This window comes from Petromyzon marinus, chromosome 60, assembly GCF_048934315.1.
Source record: "Petromyzon marinus isolate PM22_M1 ecotype Great Lakes invasive population chromosome 60, UKy_Petmar_22M1.pri1.0, whole genome shotgun sequence".
NCBI classification, from domain to species: Eukaryota; Metazoa; Chordata; class Hyperoartia; order Petromyzontiformes; family Petromyzontidae; genus Petromyzon; species Petromyzon marinus.
This window is the reverse complement of record NC_133726.1, coordinates 3,432,025-3,455,461: the sequence shown is the minus strand read 5'-3', so window position 1 is coordinate 3,455,461 and position 23,437 is coordinate 3,432,025. Positions and strand designations below refer to the sequence as shown.

The window sequence follows — 23,437 nt, the reverse complement described above, 5'->3', positions numbered from 1 at the left end:
CGCGAGATGTAGGGATCCGTTCGCCACGTCGCGGATATTTTTCGTGTTGACGTGACTAACCTCGCTAATTGGCTGTGTCGGGTGGTGGCGGGTTTAACGACACGTGCATGTTTACACGATCTAACCCCGGAAAGAGAACCATCTTTTGTCGAGAGCTTTTCGTGTTGTTGGTTCACAATCTCTTCTAGAGGGCGCCCCCCACCTCCCCCCCCCCCCCTCCAATCACGACTCGTACTCCCTAAGCGTGCCCCCCCTCTCCCGCCCGCCCTCCCACTGGTCACCACATCCCTCCATCCCCAGGTTGCTGAGGCCACAATAACCCGCAGATCACAAGGCCACGCCACTGGCTGATGCGGTGTTAGTCAGGCATTTCGCCTGGTTAATAGAAGGCCGTTGGTTCGATCCCAACCCTGACGCCTGCTGCTGTATATTTGGAGCTTGCGTGTCTCTCTCTCTCTCATGATCATCACGGTGGCTAGGAGATGTTAACTACCTCGCCTGGTATGCAGGAAGTCTTGGGTTCTATCTGTGGTCGCGTGGATTCATCTCTGGATCCTACGGGTTTTCCCTCCACATTTAGAATCACCACTTGTCATAGCCAATGTCGCTTCTGAGAAAAGAGATACAATGTAGCTGAGCTACAATGTAGCCGAGTGGGCCTTGTTTAGGAAAAAAAATTAATAGTAAAATCGTATTATTACGATGATTGAGTGTAGTACAGCAAGTAGGCACGAATCAATATCCACACGTGGGGGGCGATGTTACGGGGGGTGGGGGTGGGTGGGAAGGCATCGACCGGGCACCCCCCCCTATGTCCGCGACGATGCCGGCGGCATGTCCCAACCCGCTCGCCCCTCCCGTCGTTATTTAACTCTCGTCTCCGACGCAGAGGGGGTGCTCGTACTCGTCTCAATCAAGCCGGGGAGAGGAGAAGGGGGTGGGGAAGGGAAGGGAAGCGGAGTGGGGTGGGGGCAGGGGGGGGGGTGTAGGGCAATTAGTGTGAAAATAACCATTGATTATAACCGCGCTCCAACGTAATTGATTACGTCTACCGATCTACGTGTACAGAGCCCTAATTATACTGTTGGTAATGCTCTTCACGGGCAGTCTCGGTGGCGAGATGTTAACTCCCTCGCCTGGTGTGCAGGCGGTCGCGGGTTCGATCCCAACTCCCAAGGCCCGTTGTGTCGCTGTGCGTTGCTCCGCGCGCAATGTCCGACGTTTTTGCTCCACGGTGCTGGCGAGCTTTTTCCTGAGTTGGGGGCGCCGTGGTGGTGAGATGTTAACTCCCTCACCTGGTATGCAGGAGGCAGCGGGTTCGATCCCGACACCGACGCCTGCTGTATGTTCGGAGTTTGCATGCCGCTATCTCCCTGTGGTCGCGTGGATTTTTCTCTGGGTCCTTTGGTATTTCTCTCCAACATTCAGAATTAGTGTCACGCGCTTAGAGTATTTGGCTGCTGTAAATTTCCACGTGATGGGGAGCCACTTCGTTGAGGTATCATTTGCGATAGCCAGGTCGCTAAAAAATATATATAATATTTTTTCTGTATATTTTAAAAGGTATATTTGGTTTATTTAATATATTTTGTATTTCAATCGTTCTGGCCTCCTGATACTGAACTCCCTAGGGGGTTCGATTCTGCAGTCTCTGAGAGTCGTTTTGGTTGAGACGTGGGGGTGGTGGGAGGAGGGTGGGGGTTGGATGATCACTTACCGATGGAGCCAGAGCAATGGTGACGATGTCGCATGGAGGAATAGCAAAACATTATTTGTTAAGAGTGTCATGTGAAGTTTTGACATCCAGTCAAATACCTTCTGGACCTTCTGGAGATGCGGAGGGAATCTCAGAGGTGGTTTCCGGGGAAACGCGGACAGATGGATTCATCGTGAGCAGGAAATATGCACGCACACACACACACATGCACGCAGTATACGCTGTAGGCCATCGACTCCCTCAAACAGCAAGCAGCGGGATTAGTCTTTCATAACAAAGATAAGGTTTAAAATTTTGATTTAAAGCTTTCGTGACTGCAGTGATCCATACTCTTGATTCTTTCGGTAAAGTCACGTTGAAGGGAAATAATAAAATATATATATAAAACAATAAAATTCTCACGACGTTTCGACTGCAACACCTGATGATGACTGCTTGTGTTGCAGTCGAAACGTCGTGAGAATTTAATTGTTTTATATATTTTATTATTTTATTGTTTCCCTTCAACGTGACTTTACCGAAAGAACCAAGAGTAAAGATAAGGATTCCCTGTGTCGTCCACACCGACTGTTTGGCAAGCGCTTTTAGCAAGCGTCTATGAAGGCCGTTACGGCGCACATTTTATGTTGTGTTGCCATCACCACGCCCGGGGTCGGCTTTGTCTCCCTAGTGCTGATGTATACATATTCGACTGGGTACTCATTTGGGGCCGAGTCTACCAAGAGGAGGCTCGGGACCGGCCCAGACAACCGTCACCGGCGTTGGCGGCCGTGACCGGGAATCGAACTCGGGCCGCCGGTTTTCGCAGCCGTGGTACACGCTAACCGCCGCACGCACCATTGCTCCCCCGCGCGTGTACGTACACATCACGTCTGGCCGGACAAGACTCACGTGATCAATTATCCAAATAATTGATTGTATCATAATGACCCGATCAAGTGCGGTTACGTGGGGGGGGGGGGGGGGGCATCTAATCCCTCATTCAATTAATCAAGTTAATCACCCGAGCGCTATCTCTGCGGTGGGAGATGGGGAGCCTTCCGGCTTCTTATCGCGAGCACACCATTCCCGGAGCCTGGCTTCTCGCGCGCAAACGGACCGCCCCGGCGCCTCCAGAGATGGGGAGAGTTCAAATCCCGGTGGGGTCAAACTGACTCTGCCCGACCGTCACCTGTCGCGTAATCATCGCCGTCGTAATTGCAAGTAGCGGGAAGTTCCAGACGTCGTCGACATGCACGCTCATCGTCATCATCGTCGTGAGCTGGCCATCGAACGAAGACAGTCACTGCTTCGCGTGCTTTCAGATGCGCTTCTGCGGCCATCTGGAACGCTCTTGCTTCCACGATTAGGAAGCCACTGGAGTTACGCGCTTTTAAATAATCTAGGTTGAAAACTAATTTCTTAAGAACGTTTTTTTTTGTGTTTTGTTTGTTGTCCTTCCCCGCACCTCCAATGAGCATGGTTGGCTACGTGCAGTGCGAAAGAAATTTCGATTTAAAGCTTTCGTGACTGGCAGGGATTCATCTTCTTGGTTCTTTCGGTAAAGTCACGTAGAAGGGAAATAAAATAATACAAATAAAGCATAATAAAATAAAATTCTCACGACGTTTCGGTCACAACACAAGCAGCCGTCCTCAGGTGAAGAAACAGAGCTGTCGGAAAGACAGCGCTCCAGTGAACACTGCTAAGCTTGGCAGCGTATTTTATGTAAACTCCTTTGTCAATGCGCTCTGCTCCTCCCACCAAGCTTAAAATACACTCCGAAGCTTAGCAGTGTTCATTGGAGCGCTATCTTTCCGACAGTTCTGTTTCTTCACCTGAGGACCGCTGCTTGTGTTGTGGCCGAAACGTCGTGAGAATTTTTTGTAATTATTTTTATTATTTCTATTTTATTATTTGCCTTCTACGTGACTTTACCGAAAGAACCAAGAAGTGTGAAAAAAGTTCAACGTACATACGTGCAGCCGCAGTATCATCGTCAGTCATCATTGTTATTTTTGTCATGATTAATTATCGGCAACAGGAGGCGCCGTCATTATCGTTATCACTGTCAGCAGCAGCATCGTTGTCATCGTCATCAGCAACAGTATCAGCATCCAATCACAATTTAACACGTAGGCTTCCGCGACCAATTTAATTAATAATAAATAACCTAAAGACCTTTATTATAAACATCACATAATCACCAACATCACCACCATCACCACCACCATCACCCTAATCACTCATTCTTCCAGCTTATCTACAATGTGTGCCACCGCTTAGTGGGAAAGTCAACAAGTAGTTGTCCCGTGGTAATACAAGCCCTTGCCATAGGAATGTGTAATTTCCACCGATGGCTTGGGACCACCAGCAGTACTGAGTATCGCCCCAACGCTCGTGTGAGCACGGAGGGACGCGGTAACAGCTGTTCACCCATCCGCCACGATTAATCCACTGCTGGATGACGGCCTCCCTCCCAAGCCGTCGCCAACCTCTCACGGTAGCTGCGATGTGACATTCCGCGTGTTTTGATTATTTAGATTATTTGACTGCTAAAAATTACCACGTGATAAGCAACTTCGTTGAGCTGTCATTTGTGGCCAGCTCGGTTCTGAAAAATAAGCTAATAGCTCAGTGGGCCCTAACTGGTAAAATACATTTTTATAGTTTTTTTTTTTTAGTTTAGAATCCTAGGTCCCGACTTTGCTTGGTGAGGTCTTCCAGCAGAGAAGATCAACTTCTGCCAAGCCTCTGTCTAGCCTGGAGACATCGTTGCGGGTTAATGACCCGAGAAACGAATTTGTCCTGTGCGGTGGCAGCACTGCCGTCCGTGTTTGCGCGTATGTACGAGCGAGGAAGTTGGACGGTGTGTTCAGCAAAAAGCTCGCGCGCCACTCCTGCCATGCCGTTGATTTGCCGGCCGTGAATGCACATCGCTGGTGGCAATTAGGGTCTCGAGCTTCCCCCGAGTCAACGCCGTCTCAAATGAGTAGCGTCTGGTTTTCACGCCAGTGCTGTCAGTGCGGTCACAAGAGACCGCGTTTGCGCGGGAGCGCGTGTGTGGGTGTGCGGGTGCGTGCGTGTGGGTCTGTGGGGAGCAGTAGTGCGCTATGAACCTGGTAACCCGAGTTTCTGCTCACGGTCAACACCAGTGACGATTGTCTGAACCGGTCCTGGGCCTCCGCTAGGTCCACTCAGCCTCTGATGAGTGCCTGGTGCGATGTGTAAAAACGTCGCCACTGGGGAGACAAAGGCGGCCGGGCATGGTGGTGGTGGCGACCCACTTCCTTGGGTGCCTTGTCGGCTTTCATAGATGCTCGCTAACAGCACTTGCGCCCAACATTCTGTTAAGGCTACACGGGGGATCTTTGTCCTTATCTGTGCCTGTGTGTGGCTCACACTTTGGGGGGAGCGGCGGCGCAGCGGTTCGCGCGCTGTGTTACGACCCCGGCGACCCGGCTGTGGCTCGGCATTGGTGGCGAGCGATATTCGAACCCGTTAGCCACGGGCCTCTCCCCTAGGCCCATCGCAAAGACCGTGAGAGGCGGTGGGGGCGGGGGATCGGGGGTCAGGGTGCTTGGGGGAGTTGTGGATAACGCCTAACGGTGATGACGACGACGACGACGAGTTGCACATGCATCTGTAGATCTGTGTGTAATCTCACGTGCGTGCGTGCGCGGGTTCCCGTGCGGAGCAGCGGAGCAGATGAGCGCGGTGCCGCCGGTGCCCCCGCGCCAGCCCCAGACGGCACAGGGGCGGCCCCAGCGCTACTTCCGCATCCTCTTCATCCGCCCGGCCGACCAGTACAAGGACCCGCACAACAAGAAGAAGGGCTGGTGGTACGCGCACTTCGACGGCCAGTGGATCGCCAGGCAGATGGAGCTTCACCCCGACAAGCCGCCCATCCTGCTCGTCGCCGGTGAGTGTTGGGGGGAGGGGGACGGCGTCCCCGCTGCCGCTGCGTGACGCCCGCCGGCTGCGGGCGGGGGAGGAAGAGGACCATCGAGTTAGGCGGCGGGGGGATTGGGGGGTAAATTTCGGGTTAAACTGGCACAGGCCGCAGGCCAACGCAACCCACGCCATCCCCTGACCCCTTCCGTGAGCCGTGCCGGGCTTCGTAGGTGCTCGCTAACTGCACTCGGCCCCCTTCCCCCCCCCCCCCCCACCCTAGTAGTCTGTGGCCGTGGCGGTGTCGAGATCTCGCCCAGTGCGATCCCGTGGCACGGTGGACGGTGAAGATCGCGTGACGTTATTTGGAAAAAAAATAAAAATAGGCGTCTTGGTCCAAATTAGATAAATGACACCGCAAATTGCCTAATTGGGAAGCCCCATAGCAACATCGCCCATTACTGGCAGGCTAATGCCCGCTCGCAGGCCAGTGTGTGCCATCAAACATCGCGCTCCAAATTCAGCTACATTTGAAAATTACGCGAAAATTACCAAAGCGGGGGAGCAACCACTGTGCAGTGTCATTCCCAAGTACGACACTGCACGGCCTCCCTCCCTCCTCTCCCCCGCCCCGCCGCCCCTTCCCCCCGCCCCGCCACAACCGTCGCCATGTGCGTCCGTCCGGCGCGCGCAGGCAAGGACGACATGGAGATGTGCGAGCTGAGCCTCGAGGAGACGGGGCTGACGCGGAAGCAGGGGGCCGAGATCCTCCCGCGCGCCTTCGACGACGTGTGGGAGCAGTGGGGCGGCGTCGAGTACCTGCGGCGCGCCGTCGAGAACAAGCAGGCCCGCCCCACCTATGCCACCGCCATGCTGCAGGCCAAGCGCTCCTAGCCTGGTGCTCGCGCCACCCAGTAGACTCCCGCAACCCCGGCCCGCACGCTCGAGCCTTGGGCCTTCCCTTAGCCTAGCCTAACCCGAACCTTTGTTAGCCTGGTTCAGCCCACTCTGTAATGGTCTAGCCCCGGGGACCAGGCCGACGCAGTTTAGCTCCGGCCCACTCGTCCTGGCTCGCACGCCCGAGCGTCGGGCCTTCCCGAGCCGGACCTGGTTCGGCCTAGCTCGGCCTGCTCTGCACTGCTGTAGCCCGCAGCAGGCTAACACAGTTTAAATTAAGCACAAGCGAACGTCTTGCCGCAAGTCCGTCTGTTCTCACGAGGGTCACGCGATATCGTCTGCTGCATCGTCATCCAGCGTTGGTCGCCTGCCCTGGCCCACCTGCACCCGCCGCGTTGGTCTGGGCCAGGCTGCCGCGACACTCGCACGTAGCCCACGAAAATGCTGCGCTTGCAGCCCGTCCGATCGACCGGACAAATCGGCCCTTTCACACGAGCGGTACAGCCCCGCCCGGCCTTCGTCCCCAGTGTGTGTCACACGCCCTGTAGGTTAGAGCTGTTTCATTTGTTCTTGGTAACGGGGGGTGGGGGGTGGGTTGGGGAGGTGATGTTAGTCTTTTTGCTCGCCCCGTCCGTGGCGGGGGCCAGCTGTTGCTGCTTATCTGCATGCGGTGGGAGTTTGTAATTGCCGCGCTAGGCGTTGCTACCCCGGGATAATGTTAACGCTCGTGTACGGACTTTCGACGAGGCGTTTGTCGTAGTGAATTGCCTTGCGATGCCGCGGTGCTGTTCGTAATACCTCTCTCGAACACAGCAGCAGCAGCTGATGATGATGATGATGATCACAGTGAATGTCACCGAGTTAAACAAATAACTTGGCGGTTTGCCACCGCTGATACTGTCACACTACGACGCACACTCAAGCATTTTTCCAGAAGCGTGTCGCATTCCCGGGTTCTGATTGGTTGGAGTTTGTCTTGAATCCTGATTGGTTGATTGTCATGCCTTAAGTTGATTTTGTTTTCACATATTAATCTCTGATTGGTCGGTTCTGATACCTTTTTTCCTGAGTGGTTGGTTCTCGATTTGTATTGGTTGGTTCTTGTGTTGCGCTCTGGTTGAATGTTTGGCCCCTTGAACCCTGATCGGCTGGGTTTTGGGCTCTCGGAAATTGACGGCGCGATCGAGTTGCTTTCTCGTCTTGATATCTGATTGGTTGAATGTCGTATTTAATATCGATTGCGTACCGCACTTGGCTCCGATTGGTCGGTTGTTCTCACATCAGCTGGTCTGACCGGCCAGCGGGGCCAGGTTGCAAACGTCACCGAGCTGCTTCCCACCCTGAGCTCCGATTGGTTGCTCGGTCACGCTTTTCGCCTCCGATTGGCAGCCTCTCGCGCGGCCACGAAGTCGCTCACTGTCGCATCTGTAGTCCGAACTCGTCTCGCCACAACTTGAACAATAAAATTAATAGTAATATAAAACCTCAACTCAAAACGGGAAATCTGTGCTTGGCGATCGGCAGTTCGCGGCGTCAGCGGTTGACGGCGGCCGACGGCCTTGGGCGTGCCGCGCGGAGCCTTGGGCGTGCCGCGTGCCCGCCCCTCGCTCGTCCGGGATCTTCGTGGAAATCTCGCCGAGATCCGTGGCCGTGAAACCGCTCCCACCGGCCACCGACGTTGGTGCCGAACGCGGTACCGGTGTTCAAAGGGCCCAGCCAATCCAAAAGGAGACGATGCCTCCTCCCCCCACCCCCCCCCCCCCCCAGCTTTTGAGTGCGCAGCTGAGCCCCGATTAAATCGCGAGCGCGTCTCTCTCTCGCGCGGATATCGGGTGGCAGTGCGGGGGGGGGGTGGGGGGAGAGGTTTTCACCCCCTTGAAGCAGCGTGGCACGCATTGGCCGTGTCGGTGGCAGCACCGGAAGCGGCTTCGCCGAGACTGCCGCCCTCCGCTCCCTGCTACGCCACCGCTGGCCGGGGTCCCACAGCGAGCCGGTTTGAGGTCACGCGGGCGTCTCTCTGCGTGTGTCCGAGTGTTGAATTTCTTTCGCTAATCGGAGGCGTGGGGGGGGGGGGGGGACAACAAACTAAACACAACAACAGTTCTGAATAAATTAGTTCGTCAATCTAAATGATGATGATGATTTGAAAGTGCACAGCTCCCAGTGGTTTCCCAATATCGGAAGGCAGAGATCACTCACCCCTGGCGTTTCTCAAACTGTTTTGGCCCACGGATGCACTCGGCCGATGCAAACATTTCTGCCGGACTGCCCAAGCCGGCAGTCCAGCACGCATTCACTTCTCTCTCTAAAGACCACTCGCACAACGTGATTCATATTACCGGAATATAATTTTATTTTTTTATGCATCAATAAGGCGAGGGGTAGGGGATGGCATTTAGATCTTCCGGTTAGGGTAAGTTTAATCGGTGTAGTTTACCCAACTTAATTTTAGAATTAAATATCACGAGTAACATATTATTTAACATCCGAAGCAAAAGGTGTAAAACGTCATGACTTTTCTGGATCAAGCTGTGTTGGCATCGCAGCCCCACGGACCACCGGTGGTCCACCAGTAGTCGACTGGTGTTTCACCGGTGGTCCACCGGTGAAGCACCAGTGGTCTACTGGTGCTTCACCGGTGGTCTACCGGTGGTCCACTGGTGATCCACTGGTGCTTCACCAGTGGTCCACTGGTGCTTCACCGGTGGTCCACTGTTGGTTCACCGGTGGTCCACTGGTGCTTTACCGGTGGTCCACTGGTGGTCCACTGGTGCTCCACCGATGGTCCACTGGTGGTCCACTGGTGCTTCACCGGTGGTCTACCGGTGGCCCACTGGTGGTCCACCGGTGGTCTACCGGTGGTCCACTGTTGGATCTCCGGTGGTCCACTGGTGCTTCACCTGTGGTCCACTGTTGGTTCTCCGGTGGTCCACTGGTGCTTCACCAGTGGTCCACTGGTGCTTCACCTGTGGTCCACTGTTGGTTCACCGGTGGTCCACTGGTGCTTCACCGGTGGTCCACTGGTGGTCTACAGATGCTTCACCGGTGGTCCACTGGTGGTCTACTGATGCTCCACCGATGGTCCACAGGTGGTCCACTGGTGCTTCACCGGTGGTCTACCGGTGGTCCACCGGTGGTCCAGAGACTTTGAGCACCACTGCTCTAACACTGCTAACACTGATCTAACACACTTGAAGAAGCACCGCTCTAACCCCAGCGTGAGCACTTGTCTGAGGGCACGAGGCCACCGTGAAGAGAACCCCCGGTGGGGAGCCGGGGATGCTCGGTGAAACCCCCACAAGACCCCCGCAAGAGTTCCGCAAGACCCCTGCAAGAGTTCTGCAAGACTCCCCCAAGACCCCCTCAAGAGTTCTGCAAGACCCCCACGAGACCCCCGCAAGACCCCCGCAAGAGTTCTGCAAGACCCCCGCATGACCCTCACAAGACCCCCGCATGACCCTCACAAGACCCCCGCATGACCCTCGCTATACCCCCGCAAGACCCCCGCGGACCATCGACGGTTTTGCAGGCTTTGCTGTTTTCATCTGGCGTGAACTCCTCGCAAAATGTCCAGTGATTTGCAGATCCACTCGGCTTTGAGTTGTTCATTTTGCTCCGGTGTCATTCCGATCGGGAAACAAGAGCGGACTATTTATTTTGGGTGCAGCCAGGCGCTCGACGCAGGCGCGATGGAATGCCCGCAGGTAACCGGGTCTTGGAATTGCCGATGCCGTTTGAAGAGTAGGATGCACATGGACTTGCTTCCGCCAACGCTGCCTTCGAGGCCAGATTCTTGGGATGTCCTGCCGTGATCGGGAGGGGAAGTGTGGGTCGCCGTTTGAAATCGCGGTGTTGGAGGCCTTGCGGGGGTGGTGGGGATGGGGAGGACTGTGTTGAAAGGTTTGTTTGTATTCTCGAGGCCGATTTTGCTTTCGCAAAGCGTCGCTCCAACGCTCGTTGATTGTGCTCGTTGGGTGAAAGGCGCGGACACTTTTCCCTCCCGCCCGTGGTGCCGGAACGTGGTCCGTGGTGACTTTGATTCCACACGCTCCACCACGCGTGCCGGCGTTGTGCCGCCCGCGCGTTGCTCGGTGCGCGAGGTCCGACCTTTCGCTTGCCCCACGGTACTGGCCGGTTTGTTAGGGAAACCCGAGTTGGGGCGCTGCGGTGGTTCGGAGATGTTAACTACCTCGCCTGGTATACAGGAGGGCGTGGGTTCGATTTCGACCCTGGCGCCCGCTGCTGTATATTCGGAGTTTGCGTGTCTCTCTCTCTCATCATCATCCGCAGTTATCGTCAACGTAACGCATTTAGTGTACAGTATTTGGCTGCTGTACATTTTCCGTTCGGAAAACGTTAAGCCACTTCGTTGAGTTATCATTTTATGGCCAGGTAGCTTTTGGAAAAGAGCTACATAGCTCGGTAAGCCTTACACCTCATAAAAAGTAAACATTTTTACTCGTTCTGGCTACTGAAATCTCCTCGGAAATTCGACCCTGCAGTCTCTTGAGAGCTGTTTCGACTCGGTTTCAACTCGGTTCCTCGACCACCAGCAGCAGCAGCAGAGCTGAGACGGCTCACGGCACTCTCTCCGCGATGCTCCGGTGCCGCTGGCCTGCCGGCCGGTGTCCCCACGGCCGCCGCCGCCGTTCATCCGGAGGGAGACCCCCGGAGTGCCCCCCCCCCCACCCCCCCCGGGAGAGAAAGGTCCGGACGCGGAGAGCCCGGCGCGGCACAACGCAACCACCAGCACCCTCGCCGTGGCCTGCAGCACGATGTTTGTCATTCTCTGTCGTATGTACCTGTGTGTATGCACGTTGAGCTTCTTTCGCACCATGCGTAGCCAATCGGGGGCGCAAGCATCATCGCCGCACTAATCGGGCACTCAAGGCGGGGTCCCTAATCGTAGCAGTCGCTTCGTCACGGCCAGGCCCTGCGTCGACATGCGCGCCTTGTGTGGGTGTGTTTGCCCACCAGTTTAATCGGATTACACGAAGGCGAGCACGCGCGTGCGTGTGTGTGTGCGTGCGTGCGTGCGGGGGTTACTCACCGTGGTTATCTTCGGAAGTCCTCTCCATCTCTCCATCCCCCCACCCCCCTCGGTGGCGAGGAGAAAGTTTTGCCCTGTGCGGCGCTGACTCTGGGATGGGGGGGGGGGGCGACGCTCGCGGGGTGCTGGGGATGGAGGGGGGGCGACGCTCGTGGGGTGCTGGGGATGGGGGGGGGCGACGCTCGCGGGGTGCTGGGGATGGGGGGGAGGGGGCGACGCTCGCGGGGTGCTGGGTGCCAGGCCTCTTGCAGGAGCCTTTGGCCCACCCAGCCTCACGCACTGCTTAGCGGTACAGGCGATGTTATGGTACCCCCCCCCCCCCACACACACACACATCCGAGACAGAGGAGGCTGCTCGTGATTGCTCTCTGCTGCCAGTGCCTCCGGTCCCCGGCGCTCCATCTCTGCGCGTGCGGCGCCGAGGCTCCTGAAGGCCCAGGGTCTGCCCGACCCCCCCCCCCACCACCACCACCTCCCACCAGCCCCCCACTACGGCCAGACTCCCCATACCGCCACACAGGGACAGCTACGCCAGCGGGGGTTGGACGGGCGGGGTGGTGGATTGAGATGAGACGCGTAATGCGAGGTGCTCTGGGCTGCCGAGCCGAGTAAATTCGTCACGAATGCAAATCCTCAACCCTCGGGGGGTGGGGAGAGTGACGAGTCGATTCCACAATTCATTCATTTTCTGCTTTGTTTCGTGCGCCATCTCGTCCGTGCCCTCTCACTCCCACCACCGCCCGTCCCGCATGATCCTCCCCGTCCCTCACATTGTCCTGCCCGTCGAGATTGGGACTGGGCCACCAAAAAATCCTCGAGAGTCATGTGTGTGTGGGGGGGGGGTGCATTGGCCCCGATCATTTTAATACAAAAGCCTTTCGCGACCAATATTATTCATAGTTAAGGGTTTTTTGGGTTATATATAGCGTAAATGTAATTGTGGCGGTGAGTTAACAACAGCATTATATTTGCGCGATCTCACGCAAACACTTTTATTATTCCCCTTCATTGGTTCTTGGTCCCACGAATGGCTTATCGGTACCATCCAGGGTGGCAAGTGCTACCGCTGATTTTCTTAACCCCTTTTTATCTCTAGATCACGACTATGTATGATAGCGAGGTCAGCGTGGTCGCGCTTTAGGACAGACTTGTTAAATGAGGGTGTCGTACTCTACAGAGGATTGGATGAAATTAACACAAATGTGAAACATTGGTGGAACGTGAGAATGAAGCTTTCTACCCACGGTGGACGCTGCCCACGCTGGACAGGCACTTCGCGTTTGCCACCCCAGGTGGTACCGACCAAACCCCGTGGGCCACATGCTCAAGTGAGCGGCGTCAAGAGCACAGCGCAGATGTTTAGAGGGACGGGGAAACATCATGGGCCGGCGACGGAGTTTCCCCCCTGGTCCAGACAAACGCGCACGTGTGCGCGGCCGTTTGGTGTCAATCCACTGCTGGATGAGGGCCTACCCAGAGGCCTTGCGGGGGACCCCGAGGGATCTGTGGCCGACGCTTCCCTGCGATGAGCACCGAGTCTCATCGGCGCGCGGTGGTCTCATCGGCGCATCCTGGTCTCATCGGCGTGCCGTGGCCTCATCGGCGCGTCGCGGCCCATTTGAGACACCGCCTCCGATGGGGTCACCCCGGAGCTGCAGACGCGCACGCCGCTCTGCATCGCCGATTGCGCGAGAACACCCCGCGAGCGACGAATACCAATTCTCGGTGATTCCCCGCGAAATTGAATAAACTCCGCGGCCTATTTGTCTTCACGGTGTTGCGCACCGTGCGTAGAGAGACGCGCGGCGTGCGTGGAGGGAGGGCTTACTCGGCAGTCGGCGCTTGCGGAATGTGACCGACGCTAATCGCGTGTGAACGGAATAACGCGCTGGGGGGGGGGGGGGCAGGGCTCCGGGGCAGGGTTCGCGGGACGTTAGGCGCGAAGGGGGGGGGGCCCTTCGCACGCCGCATGCTGCGTGTGAGAGAGGGACCCGGACACTCTTCGTGAAAGGACACCAACTCTCCCTCTGTGCTCAAGCCCTCTCGCAGCAGCAGCAGCAGCAGCAAGGACCTCAACATTGGCATCGAAATCCTGGACAACAACATCAACTGCTGCCATTGTGCACGAGGGCAGATCACAGGCCCAGACTCGGCCGAAACACTCCGCGGGTTGTCGCCGACGACTCGACCCGGGCGGCGACTCGCCGTCAATACGTTGAGCTGAAATAAATGAGAATAACAAATACGCGACGAGTTTAACACCGGCTGCCTGGCCACACCGGGCGTGGGGAGGTGAAGCGGTGTTCGTCGGGACGGAGGTGATGGTGGCGGTGGGTGGTGGTGGCGGGGGGGGGGGGTGGTGGGCAGGTGGGGTGCGGGAGGTGTTGGGGAGCAGTGGGGTGAGTAATGCGATGAATGTGCAGAGCTCCGGCGGGACGACGCGGCAGCTGGCGTGAAGGAGAGGAGCGTGGGCGGGAGGTGGTGACGGTGACGGCGGCGGTGGTGGTGGCGCTCACCCTGCGCCAACACCGTCTTCAATTCTGTCCTGAACCCCCCACCCCACCCTCCAAAAGCCACCCACTGCAGCCCCCCACTCTAGCCCCTCACTCCGATCCCCCCATTCCGGGGCCCCCCATTCCGGCCCCCCCCACTCGAGCCACCCACACTGCCCCCCCCCCACTCCGGCCCCCCCCGCTCCGGCCCCCCGATCTGAACCCCGAGAACTGTGCGGCTGCTTTGCGTCTCTCACAACGAGAGCCGAATGCAAATTGGCCGGGGTAATTGGATGAGGCTTGGGGACGTCGCGGTAATTACGCACGCGCGCCAACAGAGAGGCGGAGAATGAAAACAAATACAACACAACAACAATTATTACAATTACACAAAGGGGGGGCCCGGGGGGTGGGTGGGTGGGTGGGTGGGGGGGGCGCGCGAGTGGCGTGTGGGGAAGCCTGCGGCATCGCTGGCAGCTGTGCAATTCAATAAAAGTCTCGTCCAGGAGGTTGTGTGATTGCTGGCGGGTCGTGGTGGTGGTGGTGGTCGTGGTGGTGGTGGTCGTGGTGGTGGTGGTGGTCGTGGTAGTGGTGGTGGTGGTCGTGGTGGTCGTGGTGGTGGTGGTCGTGGTGGTGGCGGTCGTGGTGGTGGTGGTGGTGGTCGTGGTGGTCGTGGTGGTGGTGGTGGTGGTGGTGGTCGCGGCTGCTCCTGCCGCCACCGCCAACGCTGTGCGTGGTGGGGGCCCTCAACCGTGCGCGCTTTGTTGGTCCCGCCGTGCAGTTTTGCGCGCACGGTGTCCGACGTTTCGCTTCAAGCTCGGGAGCTTGAAGCTTCAAGCTCGGGAGCTTGAAGCGAAACCGTAATTCGGTCGCCCGGCACGGGCGAGCGTAAACGTCGGACATCGTGCCGTGGTCGATTCGGCGCGTCGTGGTGCGACGCGAAAACTCTGGTCGGCGAGCGATGCCAACGGTGATTTGTTTACCATCAGGGGAAGCCCTCCCTGCGAATGTCAACAACGTCCGATGGAATCTTCGGTCGCCTTGCTGTAAAAGCGGATGACGGGTCCCGGTCAGATCTCAAGCGCTGTTGCAAATTTTACCTGCGCAAGGACCCCCTGGGTGAGTCCTCTGTTTTTAGTTTTGGTTTTTAGTTTTTAAACCGCGGCGTGCGTTTCATCGGCCTGCCAGTCGCACGTTCGGCCGTGTGGAAGGGAGGCAAAAAGTGAAACGAGTTCAAACAAAAAAAATCACGATAAAAAAAAACAACGCACACGCGCCCCATGAAACGCCGCGGTCGAGATGATGTGCGAGGCAAATCTCGCCAAACTTATTGAGCCTGGGCGGGTGTTGGCTGCTGCGTGTGAAGCCGTAGAGGGAAGGGCGGCGGTGCTCGCCGCGTGGGTTAGCGGCGGCGTCGGTTCAGCCCGGCCGCGCGCTCCGTGCTGCACGTGGGGGAATCTGGTGCCAGACAAAAGTTTTCTCTTTTCCGCTCGTGCAAATGAATGAGGTTTGCCAACCCCGGAGGTACAAACAACAACAACAACGCGTAGGTTAATGCCGTGGGAAGCAACAGCAGGCTACTGTATCTTGCATAACCACAAGAGGGGAGAGGTACACGAGAAAGTATTACCTTGAGTGGTGAATCGTTTTTTTTATTATTATTACAACTCACACAAACCAGGGCTGGTAATCTGGGAAGACTTGGCAGCAGCAGCAGCAGCTGTGACAGCCTCCTCGGCAAGAGGACGATGCCCACTGCGTGGGTGTTGGCGGTCGTGCACCTAGCCTGGCACGAGCACCGTGGTGACGTCTCCGCCACTCGGTGGCGGGCGGCGGTTGTTGCTGCTTCTGCGCAGCTCTCCCATGCCCCACGTGTTTTTTTTTTGGGTTGTGCCGCTCACCATGTCCGACGTTTCACTGCGCATGCATTGCCCCTGCGAAATTGAACTGTTCGCTGTGGAGGAGTCTCTCCCCGGCGCGCGGGTCAGCATTTCTTGAGGTGGCTCACGGCTTTTATCGGTGCGATGTCCGACGTTTCGTGCCGCGTGCTGGTAGCTTCTCCGGGAACTGACTGCTGGGCTGGGCCCGCATAGTGCAAGTGTGTACGTGTGTTGAACGTCTTTCACACCGTACGTAACCAAACCGTGCTCATCGGAGGTGCGGCGGGAAGGACGACACACTGAACGCAAAAAGCGGCTCTTCATAAATTCGTTTGTCAATCTAGAATGACGATTTAAAATGTCACGGCTCCAGTGGCTTCCTAACATCGGAAGGAGAGAGCGTTCCAGACGGCCGCAGAAGAAGCGCATCTGAAAGCGCCGCGCGACGGCGCGGTGACCACCGCCGTCTTTTTTTTCGACGGTTAGCCAAAAGCCACCGCCGCCGCGAGGATGACGTCGTGAGGGTTTTGACGCCCCTTGACGAGGTCAGCAGCGAGGTGTTTGTTGGTGGTTCATTTTGTGCGGCGAGCGCCGTCGCGAAGCCCTTTCATCGGAAGCGTCGACGTTGACTCGTGATCGGTGGCGCAAAAGCGGCTAAACGCGGAGGGGCTGGGAGAGGGAGGGAGATGGAATTTGCACTGAAGAAATGGAGCGGAGGAGGCGGGGGGGGGTGAGCGCGACAGCGAAGTGGTCTCGCGTTAGTCGTTCCGGCGGGCCGAGACTCGTCCCTGGTCTCCCGTGACTTTTCGCCTGGCTCCACGGAATAAACTTGAAGCTTGAAACTTGATCGGAGGGCATATGGGGGGGGGAGGGGGTGGGGTTTTAGGTTTTCGAGACGTCGTGTGGCTTGGGCAGGACCCCGCCGGCTGCGAGCGACGTTCACGGTGGCCAAGGAGGCGGCTCGCTACGAAGTGGCACCCAACGTGTGGGGGCGGCGGTGGATCGTGGCGGCACACGGGGAGCGGTGGCGCAGCGGTTAGGGCACTGCGCTACAGAACCCGGCGAGCAGAAGTCGAGCCCCCCCCCCGCCGCTCACGACCGACAGCGGTGACGGCGAGCGTTTGAACCGGTCCTGCGGCTCTGCCCTAAGCCTACTCAACATCGCCACTGGGGAGACAAAGGCGGCCGGGCGTGCTGCTGGTCCCCCTTCCGCAGCTTCGTGTGCCATGCCGGCCTTAGTAGGTGCTACTCGTGATCAGCCCCAACAGTCTGTTAAGGGATATAGAGGGCCGGGGGGGGGGGAGGTGATCTTTGACTTTATTGTTTCGCGTGACCGTGAGGGTTGGTTATGGCTTTGGGGGTGGGGGAGGGGGTGGGGGTCAGGGTGGGGGGTGGTGACCTTCGGCCTTTATCCAGAAGTAGGATAGATCATGGCTGATGAATTGACTCCTGTTCGTGTGCTCGTGAATGTTGAACTTCTTTCGCGCCGTGCGTAGCAACAAGCCGTGCTAATCGGAGGTGCGGACAAGCGCGGTGGAGCCGGTGGCGCTGGTGCCTTGCCTCCCGACCTTGGATTCCCGGCCACGGCTACCATCAGTGGCGAGGGATATCTGAACCTCGGTGCGTGCGTGGCCTGGTGACCACCACGGTGCACAATCGACAGGCGCAGTCGATTTCGAAGGCGGTGCGGCAAAATCCATTCTTGTCCTGCGGCTGCCCTCGACTAACCCGCACTAACCGCCGTGGTTGAGGTGTATGTCCTCATCAACTCCCGTGCCTGACACTGCGTGGTTGAAGACCTTCATCCAGCGGTGGATTGGCATATGGCCGCGTGTACATTACCGTCGTCGTTATTCAACGCAATCCGCTTGCGACGGGGACTCTCGCTTCTTTCCCCGCTTCTCCAGGTGTTCTCAGGGCTCGCGGGTGATGTGGTGAGATGGTGAGAGATGATGGGGTGGAGTGCAGGGACACAGGTTGAACCGGTGACACACACCGGGGCCTGCCTTGGCCTTCTCCGTTCGTTGTGTTGGCGGTGGGGGGGGAGGGGTTTGTGGGGTCTTCGTTTGTGTTCACTTGAGGGCCGAAGGCCGGGGCGATAACAACCTCCTTCGCTGTGCTCGCAAGTCTCCACGATGCTTTTTAATTTATTACCGTTCACGTAGCGTACCGCCGTCGTCATCATTTTACTCGATGTCGCCCCGATTTCGATGTCGCCGCTGTTATTCGTCACGGTCTGCGTGCGAGAAGTTTGGGGGGTGTGGGAAGTTTGTCCTTTGGGCCCCGCCCTCGTGTGACGTTGCCGTGTCCCTGCTGCCGAGTCGTTCCAACACGCTGGCAAGCATTGTGGGGGGCACAGCCCGGGAGGGCCGTGCCGCGCACTCGGCGCTTCTCGTGGTCCGTGATGGGGCACTGAACTCGTCGTTCACCCACTCGCAGCCCGGCGACTGCCTCGTCCCCTCGTCTCGAGCGCCGAGCGGTTTGCCCTGCCTCTCGCTGCGCCTCGTCCGACGGTCGTCGTCGTCAACTCGACGACGACGACCGTCGTGTAGGGGGAGGGGGGGGCCTCGTGGCGGGAGTGGCTGGCGGTGCTTACGGGCCCGAGATCTGCACAAACGACAAGACGCGCGTCGACCGCGTTGGGAATTGTTGTAGTCACGCCGTCTCGTAAGCGGGCAGCGTTTTTGTTCCGAGTCCCTTCTGTTCCCTCTCGTTTTTTTTTGGTGTGAAACTGGATTCGGGACAATGGCAGGTGAATTTAAAGGGGTTTTGCGAGTAGTTCAATAAAACTGAAAGGGAAACTGCAATCCCCGGCTCCGCGTGCGTGGTGTGTGCGAGCGTCCTCAGCCGTGCCGGCAGCGGTAGCGGGCGGCGCTACGAACCCCGCGACTCCGAGTTCGATTCCCGCTGACGGCCACCAACACCGCTGACGACTGTCTCACAGCTTCAAATGAGTATCTAATAGGATATGTTTTATGTTTTTACTTTAGCAAACTTAACAAGTGCCCGGTACAGGGCACAAGGCCGCAACAAGGGAAGGAGGGGTACAAAAAATGTGCGGACTAAAGCCTAACATCAGTTCTCCTGGGTCCAAATATGGAGGAGGTGATTGGTCTCGCTGCTCCACACACGTGGGAGGTGATTGGTCTCGCTGCTCCACACACGTGGGAGGTGATTGGTCTCGCTGCCCCACGCACGTGGGAGGTGATTGGTCTCGCTGCCCCACACACGTGGGAGGTGATTGGTCTCAATGCTCCCACACACGTAGGAGGTGATTGGTCTGACTGCCCCCACACACGTGGGAGGTGATTGGTCTCACTGCCCCACACACGTGGGAGGTGATTGGTCTCCCTAAAGGTGAAATAGTTTTAGTGGGTGATCTAAATTGGAATTGGCTAAACCCGCCGACCGTGGCCACACATTTTACAGATGAATTTAACCTGTTTCAATTAATAAATGTCCCCACAAGACCCAACCTAAAAAAATCCGGGACAGTCATCTCTGCTTGACGTCCTATTGACAAATGCCCCTCACAATTTCACACTGACCTAAATTGGTTGAGAAGCACTCTTTGAGACACTTCAGCACTCAGGCATTTACTAATGATGTGCTTCACTCGGATATTGACAAGGTCTGTGATATCCCCAACCTGACTACGGCTTGGGAGACCTTCAGGTACACGTTTTTCCAAATTCTTAACAAACATGCTCCGTTGGTTAGATTTAAAACTGAAGGCAACCGCCCACCATGGTTTGATCCTTTGATTACAAAGCTCATAAAAACTAGGGACAAGGCTTGGGCATGTGCTCAGAAAAGTAATTTGGTCAATGGCTGGCTAGAATACAGTATTTTAAGGAATAGATGCGTCAAAAAAATACGGCATGCAAAAAATGCTTACTTTTCCTCCACGCTCCTGGAATCACATGGAAATGCCAGGATTTTCTGGAAAACAATCAAATGTATCGAAAAGGCATCCAAAACAGAAAATCTGCCCGTTGAGTTTAACCGAAATGGGGAATATTTTTCAGATCCCAAAAAAATAGTTGACAATTTTAACCTTCATTTTTCTGAAGCTGGTAATCTTTTTGATAATGTATTAGGATTTTGATTTAAAGCTTTCGTGACTGCAGTTATTCATATTCTTAGCACTTTCGGTAAAGTCACGTTTATTGTTTCCCTTCAACGTGACTTTACTGAAAGAGCTAAGAAAAATGTATTAGGAGTCACCCCTGCTCATGCAAATTCCTACACCCCTGTCGAAACATTAAACGAATTTAGTTTCCAGCCAATCCACGAAAGTAATGTTCTGAAACAACTGTCCTACCTCAAAGGGTCCTCCTCTACCGGAGCAGATCGTTTTCCCGTCTTTGCTCTACTAAGTGTTGGTCACCTAATATACAAACCTATAGCCCATATTTTCAACCTGGCCATCAAAGAAGCATCAGTTCCTCTAGAATGGAAACATTCCTATATCCGTCCACTTCACAAAGGGGGCCCTAAAGATGATCCAAATAACTACCGACCTATCTCAATTTTGTCCCCGTTGATGAAAATCTTTGAAAAATTATTGACCTACCAAATTAGCAGTTTCCTGTCCACCAACAATCTACTACATCTAAAACAATCTGGGTTCCTAAAAAAATACAACACCACACCTGCTGCATTAGACTCTCTGAATCGCATTTACAGTAGCCTTGATAATAAGCAGTACTGTGCCTGTCTTTTTCTAGACCTGTCCAAAGCTGTAGACCACAACACCCTGCTTAGTAAACTAAGTTTCCTCGGTTTTTCTGAAAACGCAGTAACATGGTTACAAAATTACCTCTTTTCTCGCACCCAAACTATATTCACAGATGGTTGGAGGTCAAACAATGTTAAGATAACAAGAGGGGTTCCACAGGGTTCCATCCTCGGCCCCCTCTTGTTCTCTCTTTATGTCAATGACTTGGGCACTGACCTGGATCATTCCAGGGTAAATCTTTTTGCAGATGACACGATACTGATTACTGCTGGCCGCTCTCCGGATGACGTGATTGCTAAGCTACAGGGTTATTTCAACAAACTACAACATCAGCTAGTTGCTCTTAAACTAGTCCTGAATACCTCCAAAACCAAGGTGCTATGCTTGTCACCAGGACTAAAGCAGGAAGTTATTTTTCCCCAATTACATTCCTTAAATAATTGTCAAATAGAGCAAGTCAAAATCTGTAAGTATATTGGGGTCATCCTGGATTCAAAACTGAATTTTGAAGATCACATTGATTATATTGGTAAAAAGACAAAAATAAAAATTGGTTTTCTGTATCGACACAAGCACTGCTTCCCCCCAATGTTCCGTTTGGAATTGATAAAAGCTACCATACCGCCTCTACTTGACTACTGTGATATCGTGTATAAATCAGCCCCAAGTACTATACTGAAGAAGCTTGATTCCATCTATCACTCGGCCTTAAGATTTACATTGAACTGCCCATATAGGACTCACCACTGTGATCTCTACATTGGGTCAAACTTAACATCTCTTAATGTTCGACGGCTTGTGCACCAGATCTTATTTATACACGATGTACTTACAAAAAAATCCGCAGACTACCTGCTGGATCTCCTCTCTGTTTCAAAGAACAAATTTGACCTCAGGTCTTCGCTCATTTACCAGCTTCACATTCCCTATTGCCGTACAAAAACTGGAGGAAGGGCCTTTGCTATTGATGCCCCCAGAGTCTGGAATGCTATTGCCAATAAACTGCAACTTGAATCGCTACCAATGAGATCTTCTCTCAAAACTGCTCTAGAGGAGTTGTACACCCCTAGCTGCCACTGCTATTCATTGGCGTAAAATAAAATGTTTCGCTCCGGATGACGCTGCAAAGTATTATCTGTATTTTGATTTAGCGTGCTGATCTTAAAGGTGCATTGAAAAATTTGATACTCCGACCGATGCTTCTGCTGTTGTGGAGTAACTCATGCAGCCAGCTATGGCTCTAGGATTTGGTGTTACATGTTATTTATGTAGTTTATTGTAAAAATTCGGTCACAGTCCTTGTGATCACTGTTACGTTGCAATTATGGCTTTATTTTTTGGTGATTTTAAAAACTTTTTTGGTTTGGACATGTTTGTTTTGTTGTAGTACGGAGTTAGACGGATGGCCTTAATCTAAGTTTTTGTGGTTGTTGTTGTTGTTTGACTTGCATCCCACTGGGATTTTTTGCACACAGCGTTGGTGTACGGTGCTTTTTTTCTGGAATATTTTAGCTGTTTTTTTCCATGGATTTTCTGTTTGCACAGTCACACAAAGTCACTTTAAGATGTTTTTCTTGTTCATGTTTTTTGTTTGTTGAGGTTGCACCCGATTCAAGAGCCGAATGGCTCACAGGGCTATACCTAAATAAACTGAACTGAAACTGTCTCGCTGCCCCACACAAGTGGGAGGTGATTGGTCTCGCTGCTCCCACACACGTGGGAGGTGATTGGTCCACTGCTCCCACACACGTGGGAGGTGATTGGTCTCACTGCCCCACACACGTGGGAGGTGATTGGTCTGATTGCCCCCACACACGTGGGAGGTGATTGGTCTCGCTGCTCCACACACATGGGAGGTGATTGGTCTCGCTGCCCCACACACGTGGAAGGTGATTGGTCTCCCTAAAGGTGAAATAGTTTTAGTGGGTGATCTAAATTGGAATTGGCTAAACCCGCCGACCTTGGCCACAAATTTTACAGATTAATTTAACCTGTTTCAATTAATAAATGTCCCCACAAGACCCAACCTAAAAAAATCCGGGACAGTCATCTCTGCTTGACGTCGTATTGACAAATGCCCCTCACAATTTCACACTGACTGGTGTTCTGGGTAATAACCTTAGTAATCACTCCTTCATTTTTAGTGTGAGATCATCAGCCAGACCTAAATTGTTTGAGAAGCACTCTTTGAGACACTTCAGCACTCAGGCATTTACTAATGATGTGCTTCACTCGGATATTGACAAGGTCTGTGATATCCCCAACCTGACTACGGCTTGGGAGACCTTCAGGTACACGTTTTTTCCAAATTCTTAACAAACATGCTCCGTTGGTTAGATTTAGAACTGAAGGCAACCGCCCACCATGGTTTGATCCTTTGATTACAAAGCTCATAAAAACTAGGGACAAGGCTTGGGCATGTGCTCAGAAAAGTAATTTGGTCAATGGCTGGCTAGAATACAGGATTTTAAGGAATAGATGCGTCAAAAAAATACGGCATGCAAAAAATGCTTACTTTTCCCCCACTCTCCTGGAATCACATGGAAGTGCCAGGATTTTCTGGAAAACAATCAAATGTATCGAAAAGGCATCCAAAACAGACAATCTGCCCGTTGAGCTTAAACGAAATGGGTAATATTTTTCAGATCCCAAAAAAATAGTTGACAATTTTAACCTTAATTTTCTGAAGCTCGTAATCTTTTTGATAATGTATTAAGAGTCACCCCTGCTCATGCAAATTCCTACACCCCTGTCCAAACATTAAACGAATTTAGTTTCCAGCCAATCCAC

General features: G+C 54.5%; 1 protein-coding gene across 2 annotated transcripts in view; it reads left to right on the top strand.

Moving 5' to 3' along the window:
- The window catches only part of MYO6 (myosin VI), a 132,846-nt gene extending 124,879 nt beyond the window's left edge, over positions 1–7,967 (top strand). For both annotated transcript variants that reach the window (XM_032976712.2, XM_076053266.1), the window contains 2 exons: positions 5,397–5,618; positions 6,282–7,967. In XM_032976712.2, the coding sequence (XP_032832603.2) occupies positions 5,397–5,618; positions 6,282–6,481 (422 nt within the window). In that variant the 3' untranslated portion in view covers positions 6,482–7,967. The remainder of the gene's footprint in view (positions 1–5,396; positions 5,619–6,281) is intronic.
- The last annotated feature ends 15,470 nt before the right edge of the window (positions 7,968–23,437 follow it).